This window comes from Lepidochelys kempii, chromosome 7 (assembly GCF_965140285.1).
Source record: "Lepidochelys kempii isolate rLepKem1 chromosome 7, rLepKem1.hap1, whole genome shotgun sequence".
Classification (NCBI taxonomy): domain Eukaryota; kingdom Metazoa; phylum Chordata; order Testudines; family Cheloniidae; genus Lepidochelys; species Lepidochelys kempii.
In genome coordinates, this window is record NC_136386.1 from 71,850,592 (window position 1) to 71,871,967 (window position 21,376).

Here is a 21,376-nt window from a genome sequence, read left to right on the forward strand (position 1 = left end):
AGAGTGAGGGTTGCTGGGTTGTAGGCAGCTGCTGTAATAAAACTCATAAGCCTGTGAGGTAACATAAGCGAAACATTGAACACAGAGTAAGCAAACAGGGATGGCCGTTCTGTAATTCGCTATCCAACCAGTTTTTGTTTCCCTAGTGTTAGGAAGCTTCTGTATACAAATAACAACATTAATCATTTATATAGCATCTTCCACCTTTAAAGAATGCTAATGGATGTACCAATAATGCACACATAGCACCAGTGACATACAGCCATCCCGGGACACGTCAGAATGGCACACACTGGGGAAAGAAGAGATGTATGCGTAAGGACACTGGGACAAGACCTACTCTTATCAAAAGTGCCATGGTAGCTTTAAAGCCAATGCCCAGCAACAAAGAGCTCTATATTTATGGCGTATCATGCATGCTGCAAGGGAACCAATTAAATTTAACAGAAACCACGGCTTGTAATCTAAGATACAGAAATGAGTTCTTCAAGATCATCTTATCTATTCATTCACAATTTTGAGGTTAAAGTCTACGTGTAGGACCACACAGGAATTCTATGAGCCAGACTATGAGTCCTTTACTTGTCCTGGTGAGCAATAGGTCTGCTCCTGTGGGTAAACTGAGGTCAATGAGACTACTCCTGTAACTTGCTTTGCCACAGCAAGCAAGGGGCTCACAACCTGGACCTGTTCATCACTTTAAACCAGTGGATCCCAAATATTTCTTGCTGGAGCTGCCCTTAGATTGAGCTAGTGGAGGAGTGAACCTCTTCACCCAAACTCCCAGAATAGTTCTTCGCTTCCATTTTCTCTCATGTCCTTTTCTGTTTGTTCTCCTTTCTGTCTCTTGTGTAGCCTTTTCTTCTCTGTGCATTTTCTTCCTCTTTTTCACTGCACCGTGACTGAAGAGATAGTGTAAATGACAACATCACATGAAGCTGTTCAGAGGGATTTTAAGTCCGTGTATGAAATTGTTTTTTGTTTGATTTTGATAACAACTATTTCATGTCAATCACTGACTAATATACTTTGGAATACAAGCACAGACTTTGTGAAAGATGCCACACTTTTACCTTTTATCTTAAGGGATTAAGAACTAACAATAAACATTTCTGACACTTCCTACTGGCCTTCCCAGGGAAGACTAGACTTTACATTCTTATGTTTGGGAGTTAAAAGCCACACAGAAAATAAAATAAACAAACAAACCATTCATGCCTTTATCCACCACAAAGAAGAAAAAGGGAGCACAAGCCCAACTGTTAAAAAATCCTATGCAAATCACCTTTGAATGTGAGACAGACAGAGACAGACACAGAATAGGGGAGAGAAGCATAGACTGAAAACCAAAATAAGTGCATTTAGTTCAAAGTGTGTCAGAGACAGAAAGGGATGGAGGAGAAGCGGAGCATGGATTACACAAAGTGTTCATGAAACAAACCCCACAACCTTAATTTCATATTTTTCCATTTTCAAATTATAATAATACCTAGCTCCTATCTGGCTTTTTTTTCTTCAGTAAATCTCAAAGTGGTTTACAAAAAGGGATAAGTATAATTATCCCTATTTTATAGATGGGGAAAGTGAGGCCCCGGGCAGTGATGTGACTTGCCTAAGGTCCCCAAGCATGCCAGAATTGGGACCAAAACCCAGGTCTCCCATTTGCCAGTCCAGGGCTCTGTCCTCTAGACAGTGATTTGAGACCAACTTAGCATTCAGCTGTAGAGTTATCTTCTTTATTGACATGAAGCTGGCAAAGTTGGAGACTCTTTTTGTTTTGTTTTTTTACAAGAAACTTTGAGTTTACTGACTAGGCAGATTTTCTTCAATGCTCCCAAGTTGAGAATTTTCAGGCTAAATGAGAGAACAAATAAATGTTTTTTTGTTCCAAAAGGATTTTTACTGTGAAAACTACTTAATGAAAGGGGGTGACGCTGAAGAGATCCAGTTATTTCATCGTGGAATGTTTGTCAAGCCACATCTCAGGGGTCACATCTGCTTTGATAAAATCTAGTTGCACATGTCCCCCCTGGAACTTTTGTCAAGCAATAGCCCAGTGTTTTATTACACACGAGACTTGGAGTGAAGAAGCCCAAAATTGAAATTCTCACAATATGGGCCTAAATATTTCTTATGAAAAGCAATGTGATGTGAATAAAGCTAACAGATGTCATTTTACTGCCCAAATATGATGTGATGAAAAAGTCCATAGTGAAGTGAAGTGGACCTGAGTTCCTACATGGTTACTTCAGGAGAACCAAAGGCCTGACTTGCCCCATGAGCTATGGTAAGGTGTGTAATTTTTGGAGACTGATACTATTGAACTACTGTAAAAGAAAGACAGTTATACTGCAAAATTAACACAAAAGACTGAATTCTTTGGAGTAGGAATTGTCCTCCTACTCTATACCTCTGATCCTTCAATGAGCTCTGATGGCAATAGGGCTGTGCAGGACAGAGGAGCCCTTCTGCCTGGAGCTCATTGCAGGATTATGGTCTATAGTTGCACACCACTTCGTTCTATGGGGCCCTCTAGGTGCTATTGTAATGCAAATAATAAGATGCAGTTGTAAATGTGTCAATGTTTTATCCGCAGACTCTACTAACCGAGACTCCCTGGATATGATTGAACGGTGTATATGCCTGGTGTGTCTGGATGGCCCAAGTGGGGTGGAACTCAACGATACAAATATGGCTTTGCAACTTCTGCATGGGGGAGGCTATAATAAAAATGGTGCCAATCGCTGGTATGACAAACCCATGCAGGTAAAATCTTACTGTACTCTGACATGTAATTGTGCTCTGATACACACTAACCATGGCATACTCAAGTCTCATGTGTCAGGGCTGATCACCGCAGGGGTCTGGATGGATACCCATCTGCATGCCATAGTAGGCCAAGTACATCACAGAGGGTTTTCATTTCCTTTGGAGTATCAGGCATAGACCACGAGCAAAGGCAGGATAGTCAGACGGGGAATCAGCAGAGTCGGGGGGGGTGAGGGGGGTCCTAGCAGCGTGTCAAGCAAGAGGCTGGGAAGCACTGGCACTGAGACCAGAATGGCTTCCTGTCCATGAGCGATGGCAGACAGGGGAAGCAAGTCCTACTTGGGGAACAGGAAGTGTTGCGGTGTATAGTGTGTTCTTTTTAACACTTAATCACTTGCAGAATTCATAATGCTACTCTTTACCCATGCAGCTGAGACGATATCTGTCTCGTCTACATTCCAGAAATGTCTTTACCCCAGACTAAAAGAAAGAAAAAAGGTTGAATTAGGAAATCTAGATCAAGAAAAAGGATGAGAGCAGCTGATATTTCCTCTTCTTTCCAAGTCCTTCACTTTAACCTCAAGCTCTCCCAACTCTGGCCCTAGTGGCCCTCTGGAGGGAGCAGGTTCCAGACATGTGCAAATACCACAGCAGAGAAATAACAATGCCCTCCACTATGTTGTTGCCATCAGCATACTTGCTGTTTCTTATCCGAAGCACAGTGCATTCAGTTCATTATCCTATGCTTATTATTTATGCTATGGCATTTCCCTTGCTAGTTTGTTGTGGGAAGAGATGGAGTCTGTGGCACTGTGTGTGAACACTCCCCTTTCGATGGGATCGTCCTGGTACAGTGCACCGAACATTTGCTCAAGCACATGTGAGTCCTCTTTCATTTTTAACATAACAGGACAGCATCCTGGGTTTTTTTGCTCAAATGCATTAATTGGGCCTTTAAGTGTTAAAAGAAATGAATGTGCCTGAAAACAAAAAATGCAGTATCTGCTCTAAACAAACTGGGATCCTCTTTCAGAAATTCACCCCTATGGCTTTAGCCCCACTTGAACTCTATTTTGAAACCCACAGTGAAATCACGTTTCCCTCCCCCCTTGCCCCGAACAACTTCACACTCTTGATTATGGTTCTTTATAACTGGAATCGCAGTTTACGCATTAGAAAGGATTGAAACAATTTAGGACTTTCATTTTCCTCCACTTTTGTTTAATGGACCAAATCCTAGTTGCCTTTTTTCAGTGGGAGTTTCACCCTTGGCTTTGCCCCAACAAGCGGAAACAGACCCAAATAAAAACCATGTGTCTAAAGACAACTCAAACTGATCAGCTCTTTGGATTTACTCTTGCTTTACACTGGTATAAGTGACATCAAAATTAGGCCCATTGCATTTGTGTGTTTTTCCCAGCAAAACAGAACATCCGTAATATAAGAGCTTACTCTGGTTTCTCTACGTCAGGAACTAATGATTTACCAAGAAAACGGTTATCACATCATTCGTAAGGAATAGGTTATTACCATGTTCCTTTTGTATTTTCTTTGACGTGTTTACAGGAAGGAAAGCTCTAAGAAATTAGTGAGAGCTGATTCAGTGAGTGAGCTTCCTACTCCAAGGAGATTGAGATGGAAATGCTCTCCAGAAATTCAAGGACACTTAGCATCATCAGCAGAAAAACTTCAAAGGTACGGCAGATTCTTGGACTTTTCTGAACTGCTTCAAGTTGTGAGCCACCTAACAAACAACTAATTTATTATACAGCTCAATCCTACCCAGTGCTGATCATCCTCAACTCCCATGAAAGCAAAAGGTGCTCAGTGCCTCACAGGATCAGGCTGTATGGTTAATACAATGCACTAGGAACTGCACTATCATTCCATTCCATTCCATTCATCTAAATATAGGACAAGTTAATGAAACTACAAATACCACTGGAAATAAATTTGATACAGCATTCATTATTTACATAAAATGCGAACAATGGCCTCTATTTGTACAGGTATATGATTTGATCTGACCCGTACATAGCCAAGCCTGTGTGGGAAATGTATTTAGGGGAGTTGTAAACAACTGGTTTGAATAGACAAGCATTTAATTTGCTTGTATCTACACTGTTACTACAAAGGCCAGTTCTTTGGAGCTGGATTTTCTAGATCACAGTGGATATGCGCGGAATTTTTTACGGTGACTTTGAATGACAAAAATGTTTTTTGAGAGATTTAAACTTATTGTCTAAGTTTCATCAGAAAATTAACAATGTACACATGACCAATTTTAAATCTTGGCTTATTGTGATCCCGTTATATAAGGCAGCACTGGTACAAAGTGTTTAAAATCTAAGATCTAATACGAGAGGCATTAGCTCATTCCAGATACCAAAAATAAAATAAAAAATGTTTTGTTTCTAAATAAACAAAAGGTGACATTTCTTTGAAATGGGAGTTCATAATAAAATCAGGGCCTGCGTTAGACTTTTAATCTATCCATTATTTAAACACAAGTGCTTCACTGATATTTAATCTAGAACAAAGAAGAGCATGTTTATCCTTCAGGAGCAGAATTGCTGGGGGGGGGAGTGTTTAACTCAAATGAGCACAACTACATGAGTGTCACAGCTCATAAGCAGTGCTGAAGATTAAAGTTGCATGTAGACTAGTGCATGATTAGAGATTGTTAGTTGAGAACAGTTTACTGGTTGCCAAGTGCCAGACATTAGACTGAAAATGTCTATAGATGCTAGTTGAGATATGTGGTAAACAGTACGTGGAGAAAATGTTTTCTAAATATTGCTTGCAAACCACGTTATATGGGAATCTTGCATTTTCCTCTACAACAAACGCCCCTGCTTGTTTTCTAGGATAGTAAACAATCTTGATTTTATTGCTTATACATTTGAAAACTATGGAAAAGAGTTTATTAAGAAACAAAAGACTAGCCCAGATGCCTACATTCAAGTTGCACTTCAGCTGGCATTTTACAGGTATGTTTATCAAATCATGGGAATAATATATTGTGAGCACAGATTTACAATTAATCAGGAAAACAAAGGGCCCAGTCCTGCACCCAGACAAACTCTCATTGGCATAAAAGGTTAGGCCTGCTGGATGGGGTCCTTAAAAAACAGGATGGGAACCCATAATAGTAGTCACTTTGTTCTGACATATAGCACCCTCTCATAGGGCATATGTTTGTTTTACAATTATAATGGAACTATTTAGATCAGCTAGAAAAGTAAGCAAAACATCCACAGTTACTGCAAAGTTACAGGGCCTATAGCTTAAAAAGCTGAAGGGAAGCAAATTGTCATCTGCAGATAAATCAGAGAATGGTTACAGCCTCTTGTCTGTCTATTATAATCCAAGTTGTAGCTCAGATTCAGCATATAAAATATAATGAAAACATACCCAGTTCTGGACTTCTCTGATAATGATGTGTAATTACGGGACACAATCACGTCACCCAAAAGCTTGAAATGAGTAAACACATGACTGAGTAGACACTTTAGCATAAAGGAAGTCCTGGGGAAAGAGTACAACCTGTCTAAATAGGCATAGGCAGGCTGCAGCTGCTAATATATAAACAAATGATACAGACCCTGGCAGGAATAGTAGACCCAGGTGCCACTCCCTTTCCTATATGGGATTTGGGCCCAGAGGTTCTGTGCAGTGCACACCAACATCACTTCTATTTTATTTTTCTGTGCAAGGAATCAATGACTGACTGAGCCATAGTTAAAACCCATGAGCACAATCTATTCCCCTTCCATCCCCTTGCCTCTCCACTCTACCGCTCCCTCTCTCCTTATTCATCCCATACCCCACATTCATTATCACCTCGTCTCCACCACTTAACAGTCCGTATTCACTCTCTGTCTCTCTCACCCTCACTCTCTGTTTCACTTTGCCTGCCCTCTCTCCCACCCCTTCCTCTCCCGTCCCATACAACCTCCCCTCCACTTTCACTGGGGTGGGAGAGTGGAGAGCTTGGAGGATAGGCATTGAATGTGGTGGGAGCTGCCCACCCCATTCATGGCACCAGAAGTGGCCAAGGGAAAGAGAAGCCCTAGACCTCTGTTGGAAACCAATTCCCCTGTGCAGTAAGCACCTACCTGTGCGTTGCATCTGCCAGTAGAGGGTGCAGCTTGAAGCACACTGCACAACCTGCCATAATGCCGTCAGTTCCCCATCCACAGGGAAAAACAGAGACCTTCTGAAGATATCTCAGCAGCATATAGGATTCAAGCTCCACTGCAGGGTAGTAGTTACTGTTTATTTCCCCCTGAACAGCTGACATAAGCTGTTGTTGGGCTTGCCCCAAGCAAAATGGGCACCCCAGGGTTTGACCTTGCTTGCTCTTTTTACTATACTAATCTCCATGGCATTTCCATTGTCACAGGCTCGCTTATGGACTGTCAGGACAATGAATGTTCCAGGGTAGTGACCACTTGTGGGGTTTCTTACAGTAGACCCATTACACCAACAATCCCTAAACTTATCAAATTAAAATCTAAAATGGTCTTTCACGTGACCAGATACCAAGCTTGTTTCACGCACTTTGTTAGCTGAAATCCAATAATGCCAACAAAGGACTGTCCATAGCCTGGTTATGAGAGCATGGTAGGTCCCAACTATAATACAGATTTCAACTCTGCTGCATAGACTGGGGGACAACTGAGCTATAAGAGGTCCCCTGATTCAACTGTAGCGTAGACAAGCCAAAGTAATTTGTAAGTTATTTTCAGTGGGGATACCAGTAAGTCCACTAGTTGCAAAAGCAGGGGACAAAGGACTGTAAATTGATGGTAACGTGCTAATTTCCTTGTACAGTTCTGCTTGTAACCTGGGTTTTCACCTTTGGCTCTAAATCTGAAATGGCATACATTTCCTCTTATAATTTTCTGTGACATGCGCACACACACAGAAAACATGCAATGCATTTTTTTCTTGTTTTAAATAAAACATGTTCCAGTCTTGTACGTAAATGATTGATCACACAATTATTTTATCGTGTGGCACTAATAAAACAGTCCTTGAGATCTTTCAGTAAATTCTAGTTTTATTAGCCTTGTTTTTACATACCAAGTAATATTTTACTAGCACTCCATAAATAAAATATATTCAACTGTACACAGCTCTTTGTATTGAAAGGGCCATAGTATCCATCTTTTGGCAATTTCTTATATAATTCTATTAACATTAAAATGAAATACTACACAAAAATAAAATCAACCGTATAAAAATAAAATCTACTGAGCCTATTTTTCTTTTTGCCGTTATGATTCCCTGAAACAATTACTCTCTGCTTTTCCTATTTCATTCTCTCAGATGCCACAGGAGACTTGTTCCTACCTATGAAAGTGCTTCCATACGCCGATTTGAAGAGGGAAGAGTCGACAATATTAGGTCTGCAACCCCAGAAGTTTTAGCTTTTGTAAAAGCAATGATTGATGACAAGTCATCTCTACCGGTACGTTAACCCTCTCTTTTGCTTTTATTTAAAACAGAACAAAAAAAATCATGCTTCTCAATCTAGTACCTATAGATAGGGTGACAAAAATGCCTCATAGACTTTAGTGAGGTAGGAACTCATTTCTGTGAGAACCAGAGCTTTATGCTAAATATGAATATTCATTTTATTATTTGACCATTCAAAAGCATGATACAGATAATTACACCATGAGAAACAGAATCTGTGTCTAAACTTACTTAACAGAATCTTTTGTAATTTACACCCGCAGAGCCAAATTCTGCTCTTTGGAGAATTTCACACTGAACTTGAAAGTTCAGGGTCATATACTGCACACTAGATATTAGTTGGTTTGTTTGTTTCTATAGCCACGCTTCTGCCAAACATAGATAGTGTTTATCTAATATGCCCAGTCAGGCTAAAACTTCTGATATTAGATGTTTAAGTCTTGGTCAAGCTTAGGAAACAGTTTTCCATAATGCACTGACAGACACTTTCTGGAACTGCACTATTGAGCTGCCCTATGTGCAGATTCCTCCTGCACACACTCCATCAGCCTACCAGGAATATGAATAATTTGCACTGGTGGGAGGGTGTGTGGCGAAATGCAATTGCCAGGTCAGGGAGTGTACATGCACAAACAGGCTTACCCTAATTTTTGTCCTAGACTCTCCCCTTTGCAGTCTGCAGGAAAGCCCCTCTGTACATCTCTGCAGGTTTTGTAGGGGAGTATTCCACCTCTGTTGTGCACAGATTTTCTGGTGGGTGCCTGTATGTGTCACCCCGCCAGAATTTGGACATATTTGTACAGAGCTGCTTCTAGCAGGGGATAGTCAGGGTAGCTGCTTCCAAGTATCAGAACTTTAACAGAAACATTGCAATGCAAGGAGGTGTGGTGATTTAAGAAATCTTAGGCTTTGGCTACACTTGCATGTTATACTGCAGTAAAGCCTCCCAGAGCGCTCTACCTCACTCCCCGTCCACACTGCCAAGGCACGTAGAGCGCTCTGACTCCCTGGCTGGAGCGCTCCTGGTACTCCACCTCCCCGAGAGGATTAACAGCTGTTGCGCATTGGCTGAGACGCTCCAGCGTAAACGGGGAGTAATGTTATTATGCACTGATTGACCTCTGGAAACTCCCCATAATCCTTTTAACTGAAGCGTCCTCTCTTGTTTTGTTGTGAACTCCGGATGGACGCGGAAGTGCCGTTTCAAAGCTCCCTTTCGGGGGCTGCTTATCAAAAAACCAAACACAGCTACTGTTTGCTTGGAATGAGTGAGAGGTAGGCAGGGGGGCTCCGTTGGGAGTGCCGACAGCTAATGTTTGCTTGAAGACAGAGACGGCGCGGGGGGAGGGAAGGGGGGATTGGGGTCCGGTTCGGCGAGCGGCTGCTTATCTTGTCTATGAGAAAAAAAGAAACAGCTGCCCTTTGCTTTCAGTGAGTGAGAGAGAGGCGGGGGAGGGAGTAGGGTCTGTACTTACAAGACAGCTCGCTAACACACTCTCAGCACCCCAAAAACCCACTCTCCCCCCCCCCACACACTCCCTGTCACACTCCACACCCCATTTGAAAAGCAGGTTGCAGCCACTTGAATGCTGGGGTAGCTGCCCATAATGCACCGCTCTCAATGCAGCCGCAAATGTGGCCACAACAGTGCGCTGTCAATGTGGACAGACTGCAGCGCTTTCCCTACTCAGCTGTACAAAGGTGGGTTTAACTCACAGCACTGTACATGTGTAAGTGTAGTACAGACCTGTGTACAAAATTCCAGAGGTTGCTGGAGAACTGTATAAGGAGGTGACAGTTTACATTCCACCACCACATCTTCCACCTCTGTATGCTGTCCAGTTCAAAACCCATCTTGTTCTGAACAGGGCTCTCAGAAATTCCATGTTAAAAATCCACTGACAGCATGAAGGCTGAGGTGGTTCCTGAACAGGACATGACTTTTTAATGGTAATCACTATACTTTGGCCAACCCATCCTACATAGGACTCACTATCATGCTGAAAATGGCTTCTGCCTGCCGGTAACCTCTCTGGTGATACAGTGCTACTGTCAACAATGCAGCTTGCCTGGGAAGATGAAGTTTGTCCAGAGTGGGCAAGCCCTGAGGTACTTCCCCAGAACAGTCCCTTCTCCATGCATCAGTCCCTGCCCCTGGACAGCACGCAGTGCCTGGGTGCCACCCCAGTGCATGCTCTCATACTTTCAGAACCTCTAGCAGAAGACAGATGCCCCAATCAGTTCCAACCCCCAAGTTCTCTTGACAAATTTTTTATCTGATTTCTCTTGCCCTTTTGAACCATTGCTGGTGGCTCTTATCCCTCCCTTTGTCCACTCATATTCAACTATCTGGCTTCTCCAGCACTTGCAAAGCTTCATCATCTCCCAGTACTTTACTGCCTCAACTCTGAGACAGTGTACCCACCAGTGATATCCTAACTGTGTTGAATCATGTGAGTGAGCAAGGGAATGTCACAGGTGACCACATAGTCCTCGTTTCTCTAGAACCACCTCTGCCAGCCTGTGCCTCATTTTGTGTGCTCCAACCTTCCAAATGTTTATCTCACCCCTTGGCAATAATAAATATGGAGGAGAATGATGTCATTATTCCATCTAAAGAATCCTGTAAACATCATACAGTTCTGCCCAATGGAATTATGGTTTTCCTGGTGATTATAAAGTATGCATATTTTGTTAGAATATCTATTTGGAAAGGTGCAGGCATCTGAATTACTCTGTGGATATTTCACCCATAATTTTTTGGAACACAAACATTTGTTCATATATGACCATTCTTTTCCAGTGTTAGATCCATATATACTATAGTTAAAAAAAGAATGAGAAACAGGATTCCCTTAGCTGACCTACACTCCACCAATGGAAGTGAAACGGGGTTGGGTTTTTTTGTTGTACTAAAAGACATGTCTTTTGATTTAAGGAGCCTTGAACTCTCTGAAGTATTTTTTGCTGGTAGCCATTAGTCCAAATCAAATCAGAAAATATTTTGCTTCTGATACCAAAGAAAGTGATTTTCAAATGACAGTTTGAACAATCACCAAAGATTGAGTCTGAGTCAGATTGATTATCTAACACAGGAGATATATATCATACACTAGACACCATCTTTACAGGAAGGAACCTCTGACATTGCACAGAGTGCTTGAGAAACTGTAAATCAGATTTAAAGACTGCATTTTCTAATGTAATCTATCTAAAGGACCTGGGACCTGGCTCTAGTCTCATGGAGAGATATCAGATTCTGTGCTGTGAAGGTTTCTGATGATGCCCTTGGATTGCTTCTAAAATGAATTCTTTATTCAAAAGATCATTCATTGTTGATGCAAGCTAAAGCTTCCCTGTTCATTTAGCATTACACAAAAGAAGGCAGTAACTTTTGCCTGTTTCATGATCTCCCTAATCTGCAACATCTCGCTTGATATACACTAGCAGCTATGCCTAAAATTGATCCCATGACCTAAAGTCTGTTACTTGGCAGGAGCCAAAATTTACAGTTCTGTAACCAGAGATGTGTAGTAACTGCAAAGGTTAAAGCAGCCCTGGAAAATTCTAGTTGCCCATTCACTCAGGGGAGTGATTTTCTTGACCAGCTGGTAAAATATCAATATTTTTTTTCATTAACATCACTGTCCCTGTCATCATGATAAAGGATGCTCAACAGATTTAGTGCCTGGTCTGGTAAATTTCTATGATGGTTTTGCAAGGCAAGGATTAAACTATGCAACTATTGTACCTTTTAAATTTTAAATTTTAATTAGTCATACCTTCATCTGTTGCAAACTTTACTGACTGCCCACAGTGACCTACATTGACTGACCCTGTGTACAGTTACTGAGAATTTTCTTTACCAGTTCATCTCATCTCTACTGATCATGTTTTAGTTTCAGTAAACTGGTTCTGTTCACTAATACAATACATGTAATGGCACAGTTCATTCTGCTTTTAATTTATTGATGCCTGCTGCCAATCAGATAAGAGTATGATTAAAAAATATATTAGGCATTATGTTGACTATGGACCTGACACGAATTCTATTAAGTCAATTGAAAGTCTCTCCATGACTTCCATTGGCTTTACATTAGGTCCTATGACCTATTTGACCCTCAAAAAATAAGGCAATACTAGTGAGCATAACTTTGAACCGTAGTGGCCTTCCATTCATTCAGAATGCCCACAACAAAGTAGGTATTTTGGGGTAACCGGGGGCATTTGGGTGTACTATTGGTTGTTGGCTCGTTGCCAGTAGAAGTTACTTCCTGGAGAGATTTTCAGTAATAGTTATGTTTCTATTCCACCAACAGGAATCTGAGAAGATGCAACGATTTAAAGATGCAATCACGGCACAGACTAATTATACTATTTTGGTGAGTAAACTGTTGTTCTGCCTGGATAAAAACCAGTCAGTTTTATACAAAAACATGAAGACATAATCACTAAGTACATGAATTTCAAAAACTTTAGGTGCCTCTGAATACGGAGGACCCCAGTGCCTCACACTATCTTGTTGACTATCAGACCTACCATCCAAACAGCCATATGGCTCCATCTTCTATGATCTCACTTCAAGAAACACTTCCCAGAAGCTGATATGGCAAGGTTAAACATCTGCATGAGACAGTGCTCGTTAGCTTACATGATAATCTTTGGACATAACACTCTTGGGCACAACCTTTCTGGATATGATAGTTCTTATATAGTGTTGTCACAGAAGATGGCCTGGTGTAGTTGATGTCTCTACATGGACACTGGGCATTTGTGTGACACTTATTAATTATTAACATTATTATTAATTATTTGTATTGCAGTAGCATCTAGGAGCCCCAGTCCTGGACCCTATTGTGCTAGGCAGTGTATGCACACAGAACAAAAAGACATTCCGTGCCCCAAAGAGCTTACAATATAAGTATACAAAAAGACGCAACAGGTAGATACAGACAGGCAGGCAGATGCAGGAGCTCAATAAGACACCCACCTATATTTCCTTTATTCAGCACAGTATTTATTCTAGTGTCCAAAAACTCCATTCTGATAGGGAATAGAAGCAAGCATGCACATCTCTCCCAGAGTTTACAGGGATTTAGACCCAAGGCTTTTGTTCAAGAAGGTCTCTACTATACCGGGGGTTACTTTTCTAAAGCTGGCTAGTGATGTATTTTTATATTACCCTTCCGGGGAAGCAGCTATGCCTTTAGAGCCCAGTCCTCCACTGAGGTAAACGAGCATAGCTCTAGTGACATCAATGGAGCTGCATTCATACACTCCAGCTGAGAATTTGGCTTAGAGTTTGGCCAAACATTGACTTAGAACTTGCATGGTTATTAACAGCAAATGAATAATTGTACGATACTCCCTTTAAAAGACTATTGAACATGCTCTACAATAAAACAAGGGGATACCCCAGTGAAGAAATCACGTTACTAGTAAAACGACCCATTTTCTGTTGATTAAAAGTGAAGCAGCTCAGTCTTGGTAACACTTCACAACCTGCTGTGTCAAGGCAAAGTGCTGACTTACAATACTAATAACTTACTCAAGTCACTCATGAGGTTAATAATTGTTAATAACCAGTTTTGTTGTAAAATTTACCACCTTTACTTTTGCCTCAGTCCAATGCCTAACAAATTCACTGTAAGCTGCTGGGCATAATCATTGCTGATTACTGCTTAAATAGTAGTAATAGACAAGAAAGCATCCTCCACTAGTCCTTATCCCAAAGCACGTGCAGAGTGAGAGAGGGAAGACATGTCCAAGGAGGCATTCTTCAGACTGTGGAATGAAGAAAGGGATGAGGAACGACGGTTTGTGGTGAAAGCACTGCACTAGGACATTGGAGGATCAGATCCTGGTTCTGCCACAGATTTTTTTTCCTGATCCTTAGTTCTCCATCTCTAAAAAGGGGATATTAACACTTCTTTTCTCACATTCTGAGTCTGTCTTTGTTTATGTAGATTTTAAACTCTTCAGGAGAGGGACTGTTTTTCACTGTGAGTATGTACAGTCCCTAGCACAAAAGGGCTCCAATCTCAGTGAGATCCTGGGCACTCCCTTAACACAACTAAGAGTGCCTCCTTTCCCTAAAATTGCCAAAAATATGCAGTAGTTCATTTTCAGTCTAATGCAATGTTACAAACATTAGACCTTTGTGTAACTCATGGGGCAGAGCTAAAATTGCTTTGGGAACTTTAATTCTGGCTTTCCTAATTTATAAGGAATTTAAAATCTCAACCTTAATATTTCATTAGCTCCTCCTCCCCCCCCCCCCACTTTTTTTTGAGGACAGTTTAATATTAGCATGCACTTGAAGAGACAATGAAATTCAATTTTAGATGTAAAAGTACTCCACCCACTTTTGATCATTGGGCATTCCCTCATTCTCATAAAAACATAATTTAACTGGTGTGCCTTAAAACTATGGGAAAATTCAAGTGAAGGTTTACACAATCTGACTAAACTGTATATGTTACAGACTGAAATATACCAGCCATGAAGAAAATAAAACATCCACCTCATAACACAAACAGCAGTTTAGGGTGATTTTATTTTCCCTGGTTAGGGCTTACCAGCAACATTGCTATCTTAAACTTGGAGCCCTAAAATTCAATTTAGCACAATTTTTTCCTATGTGTTGACTCACAGTTTATTTCGTTAGCCTGTCTCAGTCTCTCTTCAGACATGGCATCGATCTATGTTGCAAAAATGTCATTGCTAAGAGCCTTATAAATCTTGTATGATAGCAAAAGATGTCCTTTGATCATCAAGTCAATTTCCCTCGATAGGAAAAACCAAGGTAACCACTGTTACGTTGCACAATCCTTTCTCCAGTGTTTCTGAACCATATGTGCTGACAGGCGTACAGACCATTGACCAAAGGGTGTGTTCTCCTTCATGAGCCAGACAAGGTTATTTACTCCCTTCCCCTTGCATCATTCATCTTAGACATTGGGACAATTCTTTGCCTGAGAGAAAAAACAAATTGCTGCCTTCTTACTCTTCTCCTTCCCTTTTAGAGCATCTTGTCTTCCCTGTCCTTGAGGGTTCTGTGCCCCGTTAGCTATCAGTTCTACTTTAATTGCCATTTGAACTTTCTTGTTCTACGTCTAAATGATCTGCCCTTCCCAAATGATTTCATCAGTGAGGAACTATATCTTTCTGGCCCAGATAAAGTCTACACATTCACCAAGAACTTGAATATGTACCAAAAGGGTTTTTGACAGCATCCATGGCTGGCAGTTGTGGTGAATAAACTGAAGGAAAAATTAGATTTAAATGTATCTTTTAATCTGGAGTGACTTTCCACCCACTTCAGACCAGCCAAAACCTAGGCTGCTGTGGCCAAGACTTTTTAAAATAATTTTAAATTTTCAGTTAATTCAATTCTAATCTCCTAAAGCACACGAAGATTGGAACAAAGTGGTTATGGTATCTTAGGGTTCTCTCTTCCACATTCTAGATAAGGACTTTAGAGCAATCAGAGGAGAGCTGGCCCTAAGAGAATTCATCCCAGGCCAATGCATGGCAGGATAGGACTTTGGAAGTTAAGTCAGTTGTAGCTTCAGACACTAAGGAGCAGAGAGCATCCCCACCGCCTGGCCCTATTCTTCTCCAGTGACTGGGAACCCTAGATAACTCTGTGGATATAAATTCTGTTGGACCCTAAGCCCCTTATCAGCCCAGACCCAGATCCACAAGCAGTGAAATTTCTGAGAATAATCTGCTGCCGTTTGGAGAGGTTTTGGAGCTTCCTAAGAAAATTTCCTTGAAACCAGTACATGTACTGTGAACTAAGATTTTCACAAGTGCCTAAAGGTGTTTCACTGGAAATTGGATGTCTAACTTCCTTCGTCTCTTTTAAAAATCCCACCCATAATACTTACAGGACCTGATTTTCAGAGATAATGAGCACCCATAACCCCAGATGACCTCAGTAGGAGTTGTGGTGCTCAACACTTCTCAGGATCAGGCTCTTACATAGCACTTAAAAGTACCATATGAACTTTTATTATTGATTATCCACAGTGAATATACGCTGAGTAATTTTAAAATACATTTAGGGCATTATTCCACACAAAGTCCCCCAAGTCTAACCAAGGGAAATGACAGCAACAGCTGGGAGTTCTGTAGTTCTGAATGCTGTCAGTAAAACCGTCTGTTTTCAATTATATTTTGCTAGGCCATTACTGGAATGGCAATAGACAATCACTTGCTAGGGCTCAGAGAGACAGCACGGGAGCACTTCAAGGAACTGCCAGAGATATTTACAGAGGAAACATATTTGACAAGCAGTCGATTTATCCTCTCAACCAGCCAGGTGAGTGTTTCAAATTCATGGGTCTTGTTGTAGCAAGATTCCCTGTTACAGAACTAATTCATTCCTAATCAGCTGAGTCTATAGTTCACAATGAGAATGGTGGCTTTGAAATATTGTGACAGTGACACTAACAGCCATGCAAAATTCCTGATTTTCATTCCAAAGTATTTTTCTATAGTCAAAATGCACATAACAAAAATTGGCTGAAGCCATAACTTCCCTTTTCTATCCCAAAACTGTACCCCAACTGACAGACAAACTTTGCGACGCCTAGTCTTGAACACAAAAAAACCCAACAAAACTTGTATGAGAGCCTTGTGCTTCCTTCCCTTCCACTTGAGGTCTCCCTTCTTCCCTTGCCCTTTTTGAAAGCACCAACTCCTGGAGTAATTCTGTTTTCCACAGACAGCACAGCCACCAAGCCAGACGTCCTGCCATTGTGGCTAGAGAGGCCAAGAAGCATGAACAAATATTTCTCTTTCTAAAAGCAGCTGTGTCTGAAATTTCAGGCTAGTGCTAGCCTAGGTTTTGCAAGGATCTATGCATGTTACTAAAAGGTACAAGGCCTTGCGCAGCCTTTCCTCATCTGTGAATACCCCCACCTTTTCACACTTAAAACAATACTGACTGGCTGTTACATGACTGTGACACACTGCCCGCATACCTGGTTGCAAGGCTTTCGCCTACAGACTCTGGAATAGACCAGATGGGAAATTCCACTGAACAGTAAATTAGGAGGAAGGCAGCAGCAGGGAAACACATTCAAGAGCTTTAACCAGAAGATGAGATGAAAACTGTGCAACACAACAACTAGAAATGAAGGTGTGCTTTTCGGATCCTGTGACTGGTGGATTGGATATGTGTGGAGCCCCAAAGGCAAACCTCATAGTTGGCACAGGCCTAAGACCATCACTGGCTCTGCCTGTTCAACACATACACGGAATAACAACATGAACAGATTAGGGCATGTAGAGTGTAAATATCGTAACTATAGGCTTAGCCGTCCTTCAGATATTCACAAAAATTGTCAGAGTTGCAATTCCTGATGTGCAAATGAGCTTTTACATTTACAAATGGTATATTCTGGTAACAAGATGATTAGCCACACCAATATTTCCTAGATTCAACATTTTGAACGATAATACTGGGGTCATCAAAACTTACAAATTAAACGTTTCTCTACATACAGTAGCAGGTTTAGTGAAAAAAGACATCTACATAGTAATTCAGTTACTGAAACTCTACCTCAACTATATAGGACTGGGAGTGTGCAATAAAACGGACTGATAATATTGTGCTGAAGCATAAAAACCTTAATAAGTAATTTGATCTTGTCATAATGTTTGTGGGCTTTCAGACATGAGGATTGTAGCCAGAATACCACTACATAAATTCTCCAAGAAACCATCCATGAGCAAAAAAGTGTTTCTGAATAGCTTTATGGCCTTCGGCTGTTGCACAGCAAATTTATCCGACAATTCTGTGACTCTATTAGCAGGACTAATGGCTTGTTCTATGCCATTAAAAAGCCAAATGTCACTTTTGAAGGCTCATGTATACAAAGTCTGAAACATATAGATTTCTAACAAATCTTAAATTTCCTTCAGTAGGAAGTGTTTTATCCAGCATTATGTCACAATTAAATTCGAAATGTAACAGAAAAATTGTTTCAACTAATAGCTGAATGAATTAAAACACACTGTTTTTTCCCGGCCTCCGGATTATAAATGTTAAGAGCTGAAAAAGTATTACATTCTATAACTAATTAAACTTTGCACATTACAAGTTTAAATTAACCTTGAGATAAGCGGAGTGAAATCTTAGGGAAATTTTAGGCAGTATAATTGTTTATATGCATTCTGTAGAAATTATTGATAGTTATTCTGTAGAAATCAATATGCAAAGCTAATAGCCATTAAAGGTCTATTTAAAATGATAGAATAAGTGAAATATATGCATTTCAGTCTCAGACAATGAGCCCAGTTTTCAAATATAGCAACTGAACAAAACATCCAAAATCTGCATTTGGACACTCAGATCAGTGTTTAGAGCCATACATAGCCGTTTTATCTGCCAAAGTGCTGATTTTGGTGTCCAGCTCTGTGCTCCAGACTTCCTATTAAGGCAACCATATTTGTTAAGGGAATCCTCTACGTTTAAAATGTTTGGGGCTTTTTAAAAAATAATTATTTAATGTTAATTAGATTATTTCACTGCTTCAACTTGAAATCACTCTTTTCCCTACTATCAGGTTCCAACCACCATGGAAATGTTCTGCTGTTATGGGCCTGTGGTCCCCAATGGTTATGGTGCATGTTACAACCCACAGCCAGAGCATATATTATTCTGCATCTCAAGCTTTAAAGACTGTAAAGAGACCTCCTCAGTTATGTTTGCTAAAGCTGTAGAAGAAAGTCTCATGGAAATGAGAGATTTGTGCAGCAAATGCAACTCTACTACGACAAAATCACTGGCTAAACAAGAAGCAGCTGCAAAATCTCAAAATGGACGCAAGCTCTAACGGTCTGTGACTTATTTTCCTGCACCCTTTCCTTTCTCCCACTCTGCAGATCCTTATGAAGAAACAATGATACAACTGTTCAAAGGCAAGGTATAATGAGAAACATTTTATTGTAGAACAAAAATGCAGCTTGTTTTAGGTATGATTATCATTTATCAAGATGAAAGCTAGACTACCATAATACTGAAGTTTAAGTTTTTTGCTCTAGAGTCAGCAATAACGATTGGTCTGTTTAGTTGAACTGAAGATGGCAATAATATGGAACCATACTGTACCACCACTCCTATCAATATGCAAAAGTAGTTTTAACATCCATCTTTATTCTGACCTTGACTAGCCCCAAGCACACATCTGTTCCTAGTAAAATCAAGAATAATCTACATGGGGTCTTTTCATCAGAGGAGTTCCATGTGCATACCAGTACATCAGAGTCAAGTGAAGCAGAGAGAATTTTGCCCTAAATTAATTCACGTACTTACTTACTTCCTCCTCTTACTGGGTGAAATACATCCCTTTACAGAGGCCCAGCACAAGGCCGAGGCACTTGTCCCACTTAAATCTCTTTGTCAGCTCTCTGCAGAGGAATGAATTTTAATCACATGACTAACAGTAGAGCTGCATGCAACCATAAGAAATCAAAGAGTTACAAACACCTGGAGTAGAGAGGCAGGCACTCAAATGTGCTCTGCAAGCTGCAGAAGTCCCCACTATAGAAGTTACAGACATGATCCATTTTTAAGAATATTTTTCACTCATTCTAACCTCTGATCATCCCGTTTGGTTTGTTTTTTAGATACAGATGTAGTGATTCATACACAGTATATAGAGCATTTTAGTCTTGCATTGATTATGTGTCTTTAAATAAAGCATTTGCTTCAATGTTATTTAATATAGTTAACTAAGTGGTAAGAACAATATACCACCGGTACAACTTTTGGAACAATTTATTTTGGGAGTGGGGAAACCCTTCTACTCCCCACCTCTGTTTCAGTGACTTTCTCTCTGACTGAAAGACACAGCTAGTTCAGTCTAGAGATTTTTAATCCTGATTCCTATCCAACTCTCATGGTAATCAATAGAAAGACTCTTATTGATTGAATTAGGAGCAGGAGGAGACCCCCAGTTAGCCAGAAGGGTCACTCTCAGAAGTTTAGCTAGGGTTGTAGTTGGACAGGAGGGAGTAGGGATCTGTGCTTTCTCCTCCCATTGAACTGAATGCCTGTCCTCATCATTCATAGCCCTAAGAGCATGGGACCAGATATGATCCAGTACACAAAACTAACTGGATAGCTGTAAGGATAATTGTAGTTTATTTAATCAAGTTTAGGAACCAACCCAGTAAAGCGCATATGCACATGCTTAGCTTTAAACACGAGCAGTCTCATTAACTTTATTGGGACGATTCATGTACTTCGAGTTAAGTACATGCTGAGGTACTCTGCTGGAGGAGGGCTATATAGGGCTCTGTTACATTTAAGCACCATGGGCCTATTCCTCAACTTGTGTAAATCAGCTACATTAATTTTACACTGGCTGAGGATGTGGTCCCATATTTTAATGCGGGTTTGCTGCTTAAAAAAAAAGCAGTTTCATTACAGCACAGAACTGCATTCAGTGAATAGTAAAAAGAGAGACTATTTTTAAAGTATTAAATAATGCTACAGCATGATTTTGTTCCAAAATTAATATAACAAAAAATTACATTAACTATGTAGCGGGTATCTTGTCTAGCAAGTAACCTTTTTTTTTTTAATTTGCTGTTTAAAATGTGACTTTACATTTTGTTTTCATACTGCTGCTAAGAGAATTACCTTTCAACATTCTCAATATGATCTTGCTTTGTTCTATGTCACTGTGAAGGCAGTCTTCACTTTTAATACAAGCTTGACACCAAAATATTTTGATTTTTTGATCACAAAATTGTGTCTGAGCTTTTTGAAACGATGAGCAAGTTCCAAGTTTGCTAATTTATAGAAAATGTGGTTATGATTATTTCTAATTAGATATATTTAAGATTGGAAAAATATTTTACATTTTGACAGATTTCAATGTGTGTTTCAAAGTATTACTTGCACACCTTTTTTGGCACAAGCAAATGCCATAAAATAGCTGACTAATTATTATGTACTCAGCATACAACTGTATGCATTGAAATTGAGATTGGATAAAAAATCATAGTATTTTATAATATTCATTTACTATTAATTGACAGGCAGAAAAAACTGACCACAAAAGAATACATCACTCATCTGCAGATGCTTTTATTTTCCTCACTG

The 21,376-nt window shown here is 40.3% G+C and overlaps 1 protein-coding gene and 1 long non-coding RNA gene across 2 annotated transcripts in view; one reads left to right on the forward strand and one right to left on the reverse strand.

Annotated features, from left to right (window-relative positions):
- Window positions 1-19,817, forward strand: part of CHAT (choline O-acetyltransferase) — a 41,637-nt gene extending 21,820 nt beyond the window's left edge. Inside the window, exons 7-14 of the mRNA XM_073354911.1 lie at window positions 2,597-2,766; window positions 3,549-3,649; window positions 4,336-4,464; window positions 5,637-5,759; window positions 8,104-8,245; window positions 12,573-12,635; window positions 16,442-16,579; window positions 18,831-19,817. Coding sequence (XP_073211012.1) covers window positions 2,597-2,766; window positions 3,549-3,649; window positions 4,336-4,464; window positions 5,637-5,759; window positions 8,104-8,245; window positions 12,573-12,635; window positions 16,442-16,579; window positions 18,831-19,100 — 1,136 coding nt within the window. The 3' untranslated portion in view covers window positions 19,101-19,817. The remainder of the gene's footprint in view (window positions 1-2,596; window positions 2,767-3,548; window positions 3,650-4,335; window positions 4,465-5,636; window positions 5,760-8,103; window positions 8,246-12,572; window positions 12,636-16,441; window positions 16,580-18,830) is intronic.
- LOC140914746 (uncharacterized) overlaps window positions 1-21,376 on the reverse strand; it is a 120,165-nt gene that overhangs the window by 57,739 nt on the left and 41,050 nt on the right. The gene's annotated exons all lie outside the window — the stretch shown is intronic.